Raw genomic sequence first — 11,951 nt, forward strand, 5'->3', positions numbered from 1 at the left:
GTATTAAGGAATTGAACCCAAGGTTTCATGCATGCTAGGCAAGCACTTTATCACTAAGCCACATTCCCAACCCCAACAATGTCTTTATCAATCAAGTGCTGTCTGTGTTTCAGTTCATGTTCTCTATATTCTTGGAGTTAGGTCAGAGGCTTTTTTTTTTTAATTTGATCTAAAAGAATATGACAGAATGGGACAAGATTATCCAAAACTGATTATATGACCTCAGGAATACCTTAGACTAAGCTTTGGCATGGGGCTTTGGTATAAGCATCACTTTAAAATTGTTTTGTTCTTTGTGAGGTCAAGGCAGATGCCCTCTTTCCCATTGATGAATTAAAATTTTCTGGGCTAGAGTGTAGCTCAATGGTACAGCACTTACCTAACGTGGGAGGCCCTAGGTTCAATCCCAAGCATTATGAAATTACACACACACACACACACACACACACACACACACACACACACACACACACACACACAGGACAAAGATTATGAATTTTCACAGCACATGGAATCAGTTCTGATGTCAAAAACAATTTTAATGATCTAATCCAAACAGGTTATGTGGAGCAGTCTGTATACTAGTCTTTTTTTTACTTTGGTCTTCAGTATTATTCCTCATAAAGCCAAATACTCATTTGGTGTCTGAGTAGTCAGATCCCAAGAGAAGCTTTTCTGCCTTTGCATGGATGGGCTTTTGAATAATTCAGACAAAGCATCGTAATATGAGACATTCATAAATCACACAGTTCCAGTCAACCTCTTGGGGCTTTTATTTCCTTTGGTCCCAGATGTCTCTCTCAGCTCTGGAAAGGGAGGTGCTAGTAGCATCAAAAAAGGGAGTAACTAAACAAATTCTGTTACAAGGTTTGTACTGATTACTTACTTCAATAAAGCCTAAATCTCAGGAGAAAAATCAACTCTGGCTGGGGCTGTCTGAAGGAATCCCCCAAATTACAACTAGAGGGAGAGAAGCATGTAAGGTTCCTGGGAATCTGACAACCTAAGCCATGTTCCATCAGAGCCCTTTGGCAATGGGAAACATCCAGCCTACAAGCTGAATAAGGCCTGCAAAATCACTTGGTACATGATGGAATAGACAGATACATTTCATGTCTGCTTCCCATAGCCATCTGCCTACATTGATAATTTTGTGTGGTATGGCCTACAAATGATGTTATCCAAATGACCCTTGGCAAGAGAAAGGTTTCCCCCACGCTGGTAGACTCTGTGCAAGAGCTTTTCTTATTCCTGAAATACCCTTGGGATCATTTCAGGGGACTTGGGGTAGGCTGGAGACCCAGGTCAGCCCTATTCTCACCCATGTCAGCTCTCTTCAAGCTGGTCTTAGCACAGCACTTCCTGTCTGCTGCCTTCTCAGGCTGCTGAAAAAGCCAGCAACTCTGGGAGCTGGCTTCCACAGCTGCTGATGCACTAAGTCAGAGCAGAGCCACAACCACAGAGCAAATGAGGGAAGTGGGACTGAGACACAAACATCCTGTCCTTTCTACATCAAGTGGCTCCAGCTTGAGATTCAGAGTCACCAAGATGATTATTTATGTGGAACAGGGCCACCCAATGACACACACACACACACACAAACTCATCATCCCTGTAGACACAACTGGGAGAGAAGCATTTTTCTCTCAAGTTTATGAACTTAAAAGGTGCTATTCCTTATTTTAAGAAGATGGTGACAGGGCTGGGAATGTGGCTTAGTGGTAAAGTGCTTGCCTAGCATGCATGAAGCTCTGGGTTTGATTCCTCAGCACCACATAAGCAGAAAAGGCCAGAAGTGACGCTGTGGCTCAAGTGGTAGAATGCTACCCTTTGCAAAAGAAGCTCAGGGACAGTGCCCAGGTCCTGAGTTCAAGCCCCAGGACTGGCAAAAAAAAAAAAAAAACATGGTGATAGGCTGACCAGGATGAGTGGGAATGTGTTTCACAGAGCCTGGACAGGATTTCTGCTCTGGATAGTGAGTAGAAGTTCCATTTCCTGCTAGAGACCAATTTAAGATGGATAGGACAGATTTAGAAACAAAAAGCTTGAACTCTACTCCCCATAGAGTCCTTGCTATTTGTTTGTTTGTTTGTTTTTTGTTTGTTTGTTTTGGGTTTTTTGGGTCATGGGGCTTAAACTCTGGGCCTGGTCCCTCAGCTCTTCAGCACAAGGAGAGTGCTCTAACACTTGAGCCACAGCGCCACTTTCAGTTTTCTGAGTGGTTTATTGAAGGTAAGAGTCTCATGGACTTTCCTGCCTGGGCTGGCTTTGATCTGAGATCCTCAGATCTCAATCTCATGAGTAGCTAGGATTACAGTCGTGAGCCACCAGTGCCCAGCTTTTTTTTTTTTTTTTTAAATAATGTACCTGTTTATTTTTCTTTTGGTGTTTTTTGTGTTTATTTTTCTTTGGTGGGTTTTTGAGGGCTTGTACTTGCTAGGCAGACCCTCTACCACCTGAGCCACACTTTCAGCCCCAAGTCCTCACCATCTCTTTTATTCTGCTGTGCCCAACTCTGTTCTTCCTTGACAGAGTGTGGCCTTCTCCAAGCACGCTTCACCTTGTGTATGATCGCTTCCAGCTAAAGATCTCTAGATTGGAAGAGGAAGAGACCTCTCGCTTCTGCAGCATTCCCCAACGACGTCGGCTTCCTAGGAATGAAGTTCGACGCCTGCTCAGACCTTTCATCCTCTCTTCCATTCGGAAGAAATCAGTCAAGGCCCGAAAGGACTCCAAGATAACCTCGTGGCTCCAAGCTGGCAAGGGCTCCTGGCGCAGGAAGCCACAATGGCCTCCCTGGTGACTGAGTAGCAGGAAGAAATAAGGGTTGCTTTGGAAGAGTTCGGCAGGCAGTGTGCGGTCAGGGGGCCCACATATGGGGTCATCAGTGCTGCAGATGCACAGAACAGGAACAGCTGCCTCATCCACATCCCGTAGGGGGTCATTTCGATCCCAGTAGGTATCCCAGCTGATGGGGAAAGTCTTGGTGTGGCAGAAGAGGGTCTCCTCAAACTCACGAAGGGAGCGGCTCCTAAACAGCTTGCTGGTATCCACTGTATTCTCCAAGGCTGTGGCATACCTGGCAGCAAGTTGAATGGAAAGCAGGAGAGGGAAGAATCAGAGCACCAGTTGACAGCAAGAGTTGCAGGGGAGCAGCCTCTAAGCCAGGTTCAGGCCATAGAGGTTTCATGGCTAAATAGCATCTTCAAAAATTTAAATTTTGTGGGCATCAGTTAAAATCAGATTTAAAAACAACAACAACAAAACAAAAACAAAGATTTGGCCTTTTTAGGGAAATGGGAAGATCTGGCTAAAAAGGTAGCATTCCTTGCTGTGTCCAAGTATCCATCAAAGCCAGACAACAGTGGCTCACACCTGTAATACTAGTTACTGAGGAGGCTGAAATATGAGGATCATAGTTCAAAACCAGCCCTGGCAAGAGAGTCCATGAGACTCTTATCTCCAGTTAACCACCAGGAAACTGGAAGTGGCTCTGTGGCTCAAAGTGGTAGAGCACTAGCTTTGATCTGAAGAGCCCCATGACCACCACCACCAACAAAGGCCTATGGGCAAAATTTGATTTTCAAGTTGCTCAACTACAAGGACAGTGCTCTTCCTAATCTCAACTTCTACCCCTCTCCAGAAAACTTGTTAAGAACTGTCACCTCCTGGCTCAGAGTATCCAAACCACCAAGTGACACTCTTCCCACAATCACATTTTTACCACATTGGTTGTTTTTATTTGTGTGCTCTATATGCTTTCCTGATGATGTTCTCCTGATGTGACCTTGATCAGGTACACCTGCGGCAGGTTTTCCTGCAGAAGGATAGAGAATATGGAGTGGAATTCATTTGCTGGATAGTTCCCAAAATAGAGTATTTTGTTGGGGAAGGGGGACAACTGCTATTTCCAACTGGAGAGAGCATAGTACCCTATTAAGGCCAGAGTGGGCAGCCCAGTCCTGTGGGTAGATTAATCTAGCCTTGGCAAGATGAATTTAGGTATGTCTCCTGAAAACACTACAAGATGCTTGCTACAAGTTTTCTATCTCAGACTTCCATGGGAAAGGCAGTTCCTAAAGGCATAGGTTTCTTCTCCACTTCTATCACTTTACCGAGCTGGTGCCCAAGGTCAGCACTGGTGGTGGTCATTTTGGAGTTGGAAACTATGGCAATTAAGCAGGACGAGAGCTCTTTTCCTCTGGACTGCGCAAGCCCTTTGGGTTACCATGGCAGCACTCCTGGCTGTTGTTCTGTTCAGGGTTTGACCTTCTTAACACAGATAAAATGGGGCAAGGAAAGAGAATCGCAATTGCCACCATTTGTGGTCAATGCAAGCCTTTGCTTTAATTTCTTTCATTTAATTATTGTAACCCTGTTAGTGGAGGTGGTTATTATTAACTCCATTTATCTGAAGGAGGAAGTGAATCTTAAAGGGGTTTGCTAACTTGCTGGAAATACAAGCAGGATTTGAACTCAAACAGGTCTGATTCCATGTTCTAGGACTTTTTGCTACACCATACTGTTGCCATAATACCTTGGACTACATTCTAACATCTATGAAAGACTAGCATTGTCATTCAGGCCTTCTCTGTAGTAAAAGCCTTGCCTGTCACCTGGTGGTGAATTATTCTTCTTTTAGATTAAAAATAAAAAGGTTTAAATATTTAAATTTTATTTAAATGTTGAGCATATACTTAGGAATATGTAAAACGTGTGTGTGTGTGTGTGTGTGTGTGTGTGTGTGTGTGTGTGTGTGTGTGTTGATCCTGGAGCTTGAACTCGGGTGCTGTCCCCGAGCTTTTTTTTTTTTTTCTTACTCAAAGCTAGTGCTCTACCACTTGAACATAAGCTCTACTTCTGGCTTTTTTGGTAGTTAATTGGAGAAATTACATTCTCATAGACTCTCCTTTCCGCGGCTGGCTCTGAACACCATCCTCATATCTCAGCCTACTGAGTAGCTAGGATTACAAGTGTGAGCCACCCACCCCCTGACAAGTCTAAAGAATTTTAATAAATGCAGTCACAGTTCTGATTACTGTCACCTCCTGGCTCTGAGACTGTAAGTAAACATTCTGGACAGATAATGGGCTGCAATTGCTTCCAGAAGCCTCTTTGCTGACCTGGCACTCCATGGACTAAGTGGTAAATGTCAGGTGTGCTTCTGCGGCAGGCCAGAGGGTTAAGTGCTCAAGTTGCTAGGACACCTGGGACTGAGATGAGTGTGTGGGGCCCCAGCCGTATCACAGGGATGCTGAGGCCATCTAGGACTTCGAATCCTGCTGCCTGGCTTCCATGGGTTTTGAGCAGCTTTGGAAATGTTCGAGAACTTTGCCCAAACTGGCTCACAAGGACTCGTTGCCATACCAGACAAAGCTGTTTCCCTGCCAGCTCAAGACCTGCCTTCCCCTCCCTGCTGTCTCCTGCCTGGTACCCACCTGCTGAGGGCGATTTTCTGGTGCAGCAGGAAGCCGCGCTCATAGGCCCAGGGCAGGCCGGCCTCGAACCACTCTCGGCAGCGCAGCACCGGCGAGATACAGGCAGCTCCTGTCACGTAGCTGGAGGAGCCGCACTCGCCCAGGTAGGACAGCAGCAGCGCAGAGCCCGAGCCCTCGCTCACCGCGAACAGCGGGGCCGCCGGGTGTCGGAAGCGGATGTAAGTGACGGCCTCCTTGAGGTCAGATGGGTCCCCAAAAGCCTGCAGCCGGGGGCTGACGAGCGGGCAGCCGTGGTGGCCGCGGCGGTGGAAGATGACGGGGTAGTACCCGCGCTCTAGGGCGAGCAGGCAGAGGCCCAGCACGTTGCGGGTGAGGCGCCCCCACGCATTGGGGATCACCAGCAGCACGGCCGGAAGCCCCCCGGAGTTGGTGACCCGGCGGCCACGGGTGCAGGGTCCTACGACCCAGTCCAGGGCTACCAGCCCATCGTCCGCCAACTGCAGGTACTCCCTGGCCAGCTCAGGCCCGGGCCCGACGGGCAGGATGAAGTGGCAGAGGGTCTGCAGGTGGGGACCGGAGAACCAGGAGCACGGGCCGGGCTCCAGCGCCGCCGAGCGCCGCAGGGCGCGCAGCAGACACTGGGCCAGCGCCGACGGCTTACAGATGAGGCTACACCCTCCGGGCAGCGGCTCCTGCCCGTCGCTGAATTGATCCGTCAGGCCTCGGCCGTCCACCTCCTCCTCGTGATCCTGGCCCGGGGTTTGGGGCAGGGTCTTCGCTCCGACGGCGCGGCTCCAGGGGCTCCTGAGCCGCAGGACCAGCAAGAAGAGCAGGGCGAGCGCCGCCAGGAGCAAAACGAGAGCGGCCCCCCACGTCGGCATGGCGGGGCAGAAGAGCCCCCGGCAGGCGGCGGGCCGGCGGGCGGCCGGGCTGTCCCCTCGGCGAGCTCTGCGCTCTGCCCGCGGCTCCGCCCGGTCGCCGGCGGCTGCCCAGAGCCCTCCCGCGCGGGCGGGCGGGCGCGCGCGCTGCGGATTGGCTGCGGCCCGGTAGAGGCAGCCAGTTCGGGCCGAGCTCCCCTCGCCCGCCCCCAGCCCTTTGTACAGCAATTGCGACAAGCAGGAGTGGAGGGTGAAGGGAGTCGAGGCGGCCGCCGAGAGGGCGCGAGCAAGTGGGTCACCATGAGGAGGTACTATTAGCAAAGAAGTGGTGAGACCCAGAGACTGAGACGTGGGGACCAGGGTGAGCATCAGAGTCCCCTAACTCCCCGGCCCTCCACCCAGTGCCTGGCAGGGGAGAGTCCCTGCTTCTCTGAGTCCTCGGAGGCAACGCCGAGAAGGGAATAACGCGCCGCTGCTCCTGGCACTCGCTCCCGGGCCCCCGCGGGGTTGCTAGTAACTGTGGCCAGGGCCGCCCGCCGCCCTCCCTTCCCGACCTCGATGCTGCGCTCGGCCCCGCCAGCACCCACAACTGCGCAATAACGCGGCGGTGCGAGGGGGATGCCGCACCCGGCCAACGAGGACAGCCGTCAAACCCTGGGCGCAAGTTTGCGGTAGGAAGTTGCTGATTCCCTGGCGGACAACAGGGCGCTGCTGTCCCGTCGGTCCCGCCTCCGACCCAGATCACCCCCAAGCGAGGCGCCCCAGAAGCTCAGCCTTAGAGGAAATCTTTCCTTAGAGGAAATCTTCACTACCACTCGTCGGGACAAAATGCTTCCCTAAAGGAAACGGCCCCACGCCTCCCCCCACACCCGCACAAGTTGAAGGATTGGACGAGGGGGATCGTGGCAGGGGTAAACTGGAACTCTTTCATCAGCTCGGCACCGGGCATTGCCCTAGGGGTGGGGAGGGAGCGAGGAAGCCCTGTAAGTCAGGGATGGGGGGGGGGATGGCTGAAACCACACGTTCAGGACCGGGCATCTCTGCCCCCACAATCCACCCTCGTTTCCGTCTTTCCTCAAATTCCTGGCGAGGACACCAGAGCCCGCGCCCCGCTGCAGGGAGACAGACGGAAGACGAACTCCCGCACCCCACCGCGGCCAGTGTGTCCCGGGTCGCTGCTGGGCGAAGGACGAGAGCGGGTGGGGGACGAAGGTGGGGGACAAAGCAGCCCCGGAGCCAGCTCCAGCCTTCCGGCTTTCTGGGTTAGCGGAGAGTAGAAGCTAGCGACACCCCCATGCCACGAGTGCCTCCGGGTTCGAGCCCTATGAACCACGCGGGAACGGCAAACTCGCTGCGGAGCCGTGACACTTGGTCTTCGGTAGTGAGGACTGGGTGGTTCTGGTCCATTTCTAGTCACTGACGGGTGTGAAGTGGGTTTGCAGGGAGAGCGCTCTAGTCCCCGCCTAAGCCACCGGCTCACAGGGATTTCACTTCCCGCCCTTTGTCCCGCTCCCAGATCCAACCCAGACGCTGCTGCAGCGCTCGGCGGGCTGCGGGGATGCGCTGGGAGGAATCCCGGGGCGGGGCGGTGGTCTCCACCTGCCACGAGACGGCGCCCACCCAGCAGCGCTCCAACGCTTTAAGTTTTCCGGCTTCGGGTTTAGGACGCGTGCGCGCACGCTCGGCTGCCGGGGACGGGCGGGGCCTGGGGCGGCGGGGGCGGGGCCTGGCGCGCGCAGGGGAGGAGGGGGGCAGCACGGCGCGCGGGCCCGGGGTCTACGTGGGCACGCGAGCAGCGCGGGGGCGCTTGGGCCGAGGCGGGCGGCGCGCTCACTAGCTGGCGGGACGGCGGGCGGGACTGAAATGGTGCCTCCTCTTCCTTCGGCCCCTCTGCTTCTCCTGGCAGCCCTAGCGGGGTTCCTGGGTCCCAGAGAGGTAAACGGGACCCGCTCATGGGGAAGGCTTCAGGGGATCTCAAAGCGCTCTGCCAAAAGTTCGTCCTGGAAGTAAAGGCTCTCCGAGAGGAGCCGAGCAATCCCCTTTATGATTCCGCGCCTCGGAGGGGAAGACGGCTGGGCCCTTGTGGAGGCCAACGCCCAGCTCTGCTCTTTGGATCCACAGGTGGTAGTGACTGAGCCGGTGGAGGAGGCAGGAGCCCGTTGTCCTGAAGGCCTGTGGCCTCTGCCCCGACAGGTAGGTACCCTGGAAGGCCGTGGAGGAGTGGGGTGTGAAGTACTAGCCCAGTTTCATCCTGGCCTAGATGCTGCACCCTATGGAGACCTCTTTGGTTCCCTTGCCCTCAGTGGCCCATATCTCTATCCTGGTTTGGGGCCTTTAGTCTTCTCCTCCACCCACCCACCCACTTTCCCAGCTTCTCTTAAGCTCTCTTCTTTCCCCATGTGTAGGTGTTACCAAGAGTGACCTACACACAGGTGAGACCAGGACAGGTAAGTGCAAGCGGGGGTCCATCCTCGTGAGCTCCAAGTATTTACCCGTGGAAACCATGACCTCCCTGCAAGCTTCCTCCACCTTTTCTGGGTCCTCAGGTCCACTTCCTGCAGACGGAGGCAAGCTTTCCAGTTCCCCAGCCAGGACAGAAGGCCTCCATTCTGTGCACTGTGTCAGGAATGTTATTGAGTGTTGGCTGTGTAGACAAGCAAACTGAGGGTAGCAGGAGTAAATGGCTCACAGCCAACACTCCGGCGTGACTGGTGGTCTCTTGGCTTTCTGGACTCCACAGTTTTGTGTAAGAGAGGGTATTAATTCCTGCCTCTTCCTGGGAGGAGTGAATTAACTGAGTCTGGCAGTACTTAACGGAAGGTATAAAGCTCTGTTCTTTTTTTTTTTTTTTTTTTGGGTCCGGTCGTGGGGCCTGAACTCTGGGCCTGGGCGCTGTCCCTCAGCTCAAGGCTAGTGCTCTACCGCTTGAGCCACAGCGCCACTTCCGGCTTTTTTCTTTTTGCTTATGTGGTGCTGAGGAATCGAACCCAGGGCCTCAGGCATGCAAGGCAAGCACTCTACCACTGAGCCACCTTAAGCTCTGTTCTGTTAAGAAGGTGTCTCAGGATACTGGGCTCTAAACTGGCTTTCGCTTGCATGGCTTGTCCCCTCTCCATCTTTGTTGCCAGTGTCATTAATTCATTTCACTGTTCTGGAACCAGGAACAGTGGCTCCTTATTTCCTACTTTTTCATGGACATACTCTTCTTGCCTGGCTTCTCAGGCCTTAGTTAAATTAGTTTCATCTGATCTCTTCAAATCTCGCGTTCCTTTCAGTCACCTTGTTGGTCTGCTTATTATTCTCCACACCTGACCTATTCTGACATAAAGCCTGCAGTTCACTGCCCTCTTGACATCTACCTCCATCCTCTCACCCCACCTTGCCTAGAGTCTTGTCAGCCTTTCTTCATCCCCCTTCTCTGAATCCTTTAGTGCTTATAACCTATCTTAAAATTATCTGACCACTTTTTAATTTATTAGTTTGCTCTTTCACTTGTGTTGTCTCCCTGCATTTCTTATACATCCCTTGCAGGCAGAATCCAAGAGTTCTCTTTTGGCATCTCCTACAGCATCTAGTACAGTGCTGAACACACAGCCAATGTGATCAAAGAATAATGACTGGTTAAGTTTTTCCATTCTGAAATTGTGTGACTGCTGCATGCATGCTAGATGTTCAGATGCTCTTGGGAGATGATCATACAGATTGATTCAGCAAATAGACGTGGTCTTCATTTAAGGGCATGCTTACAGCCTGGACTGGGGACTTGTAGAGCCATTTTCACAGGGTTAAAGGAATATACTTAAGTGAGAGTCTGACAGCTTTACCCAGGCATGCTGTTTTGGAAGATCAGTGGCAAGAGGGAGTGCATGCAATACTCAGTGCCTTTTCCTAGAAGGGTCATCTAGCCATCTTGCAGCCCTTTATGCTAGTTCTCAAGACAGACATATGTGATTCTTTGGGAGGGGCCTAACCTGATGTCTCTGTGCCTTTCCTTCAGGCTGAGGGCGTTGCTTTTCTCTACCACCCCTGTGCCCACCCCTGGCTAAAGCTCCAGCTTGTCCTTCTGGCTCACATTTGTGTGTCTAACCCCACAGTCATCCCTGATTCCAATCTCATTAGGGACCGGGTGAGTAGTTGAGGAAAGGTGTGTTGTCTGGCACTGGCAGGAGGGTCCAGCCCCACATGCAGAGAAGGGAAAACTCAGGGGCTTTTTCTTGCTCTGTCTTCATCTTAGTTCTAACAGCTACTTCCTTCCATAGCCCCTGGTGCTGACAGCATGGGGGATGGCACTGGAGATGGCATGGGTAGAGCCAGCCTGGGCTGCCCACTGGCTGAAGAGGAGGCGGTGGAGGAAACAAAGGAAGAAAGTATGGTTTCATTCTAACAGTCTTTCTGGGCCCTCTTTCTTTGTGTCAACCCCCAGCAGAGGGAGGTTGTGCCAGAGAGGGTGTGTGCAGGCCAGGGGGTGTGCTGGGCCCAGGCTGGTTGGTGCTGTGGTCACTGGGTTATCTGAGCAGGGCAAGGGTGAACTCTTTTTCCCTTAGGCCCCAGCGTTGGCCTTTGCTCTGCGGAGCTGGAGGCCTCCTGGTGCAGAGGTGGCATCTAGAGGGCCCAGGAGATCTTCCAGTGGTGCCAAGAAACGAGGCCTGCGTGCTGTCCTTGAAGTCCAGCAGCCTACTTCCTCAGGCCTGAGGGGTCCTTCTGCTTCCTCTTGGAGTTTAAAGGCCCAACAGCCCGTTTTGGGAACCCTGGGTGAGGAGGATAATGCCTCATCTATGCCCTCTGTTCCCTTGTTGCCTGGAGGACTTGGAGGAAATGCCAGCTCTAGGACAGGGGTTCAGATACCCAAGGGGCAAGGCAGCTCACAGGGCTGTGCCTGCCCAAGTCAGGCTTCCATGGCCCCTCGGGCAGCAGCACCACCCCGGGTAGCCCGGGGCCCCACCCCGCGCACGGAGGAGGCTGCTTGGGCCGCCATGGCCCTGACCTTCCTGCTAGTGCTGCTCACCCTGGCCACGCTCTGCACGCGGCTACACCGAAACTTCCGCCGGAGCGACAGTATCTACTGGGGGCCCACAGCAGACAGCCAGGACACGGTGGCCGGTGAGAAGCCCCCGCCCACCCTTCGCCCACTCGACCACGCCCCAGGGCTTCCCCGCCCTTGACCGCACCCTGCTGCCCACAGCTGTGCTGAAGCGGAGGCTGCTGATGGCCCCGCGCCGGGTCAAGCGCTCTCGTCGAAGACCCCTGCTTCCGCCGGCGCCAGACAGCGGTCCGGACGGGGAGAGCTCCGACTGACCGGCCCGGCCCGGCCCCGCGCCCCAGCTCCTCCTCCCTCTGAGCGGCCGCCACCTCTGCCACGTGGGCCGCACTCACGGGGGCCCCCTGGCGGCAGGCGAAGGGACCTTGCCTGCACGTTGCCAAGGCTTCCCGGGCCAGGGAATGGGGGTGGGTTAGGAGAGGGGCCCTTTCAGCCTCCCTTGCCCCAATTCCCTAATTAAATTATTTTAGTAGAGCTAGGAGTTGAGCCTGTGCATCCGACAGTCCCGTTGCCTCAGGAAACCAGCCCTCGGCCACGCTGGCTGTATTTGTGATTTTTCATAGTTGGTTTGGGCCCCTGGCAGCCCACCTGCTCTAG

General features: G+C 53.6%; 2 protein-coding genes across 5 annotated transcripts; one reads left to right on the plus strand and one right to left on the minus strand.

Moving 5' to 3' along the window:
* Positions 1–518: 518 nt before the first annotated feature.
* Abhd15 (abhydrolase domain containing 15) lies at positions 519–6,368 on the minus strand. The gene is made up of 2 exons (XM_070027373.1): positions 5,439–6,368; positions 519–3,079 (listed from the first exon to the last, which is right to left on the minus strand). The coding sequence occupies exons 1-2, from the start codon at positions 6,317–6,319 to the stop codon at positions 2,557–2,559; spliced, it is 1,404 nt and encodes a 467-aa protein (XP_069883474.1). The 5' UTR covers positions 6,320–6,368; the 3' UTR covers positions 519–2,556.
* A 329-nt stretch (positions 6,369–6,697) lies between these two features.
* Positions 6,698–11,828, plus strand: Tp53i13 (tumor protein p53 inducible protein 13). 4 transcript variants are annotated; one of them, XM_070027375.1, is made up of 8 exons: positions 6,698–6,987; positions 7,113–7,227; positions 8,438–8,509; positions 8,722–8,763; positions 10,314–10,442; positions 10,576–10,683; positions 10,861–11,416; positions 11,499–11,828. In XM_070027375.1, the coding sequence occupies exons 1-8, from the start codon at positions 6,935–6,937 to the stop codon at positions 11,609–11,611; spliced, it is 1,188 nt and encodes a 395-aa protein (XP_069883476.1). In that variant the 5' UTR covers positions 6,698–6,934; the 3' UTR covers positions 11,612–11,828. The 4 variants fall into 4 exon arrangements, with proteins under 4 accessions (XP_069883476.1, XP_069883477.1, XP_069883478.1 ...); XM_070027376.1 differs by lacking the exons at positions 6,698–6,987; positions 7,113–7,227 and adding an exon at positions 7,342–7,694; XM_070027377.1 differs by lacking the exons at positions 6,698–6,987; positions 7,113–7,227 and adding an exon at positions 8,066–8,251.
* The last annotated feature ends 123 nt before the right edge of the window (positions 11,829–11,951 follow it).

This window comes from Dipodomys merriami, unplaced genomic scaffold, assembly GCF_024711535.1.
Source record: "Dipodomys merriami isolate MVZ:Mamm:240054 unplaced genomic scaffold, mDipMer1.0.p SCAF_19, whole genome shotgun sequence".
In the NCBI taxonomy this organism is placed as follows: domain Eukaryota; kingdom Metazoa; phylum Chordata; class Mammalia; order Rodentia; family Heteromyidae; genus Dipodomys; species Dipodomys merriami.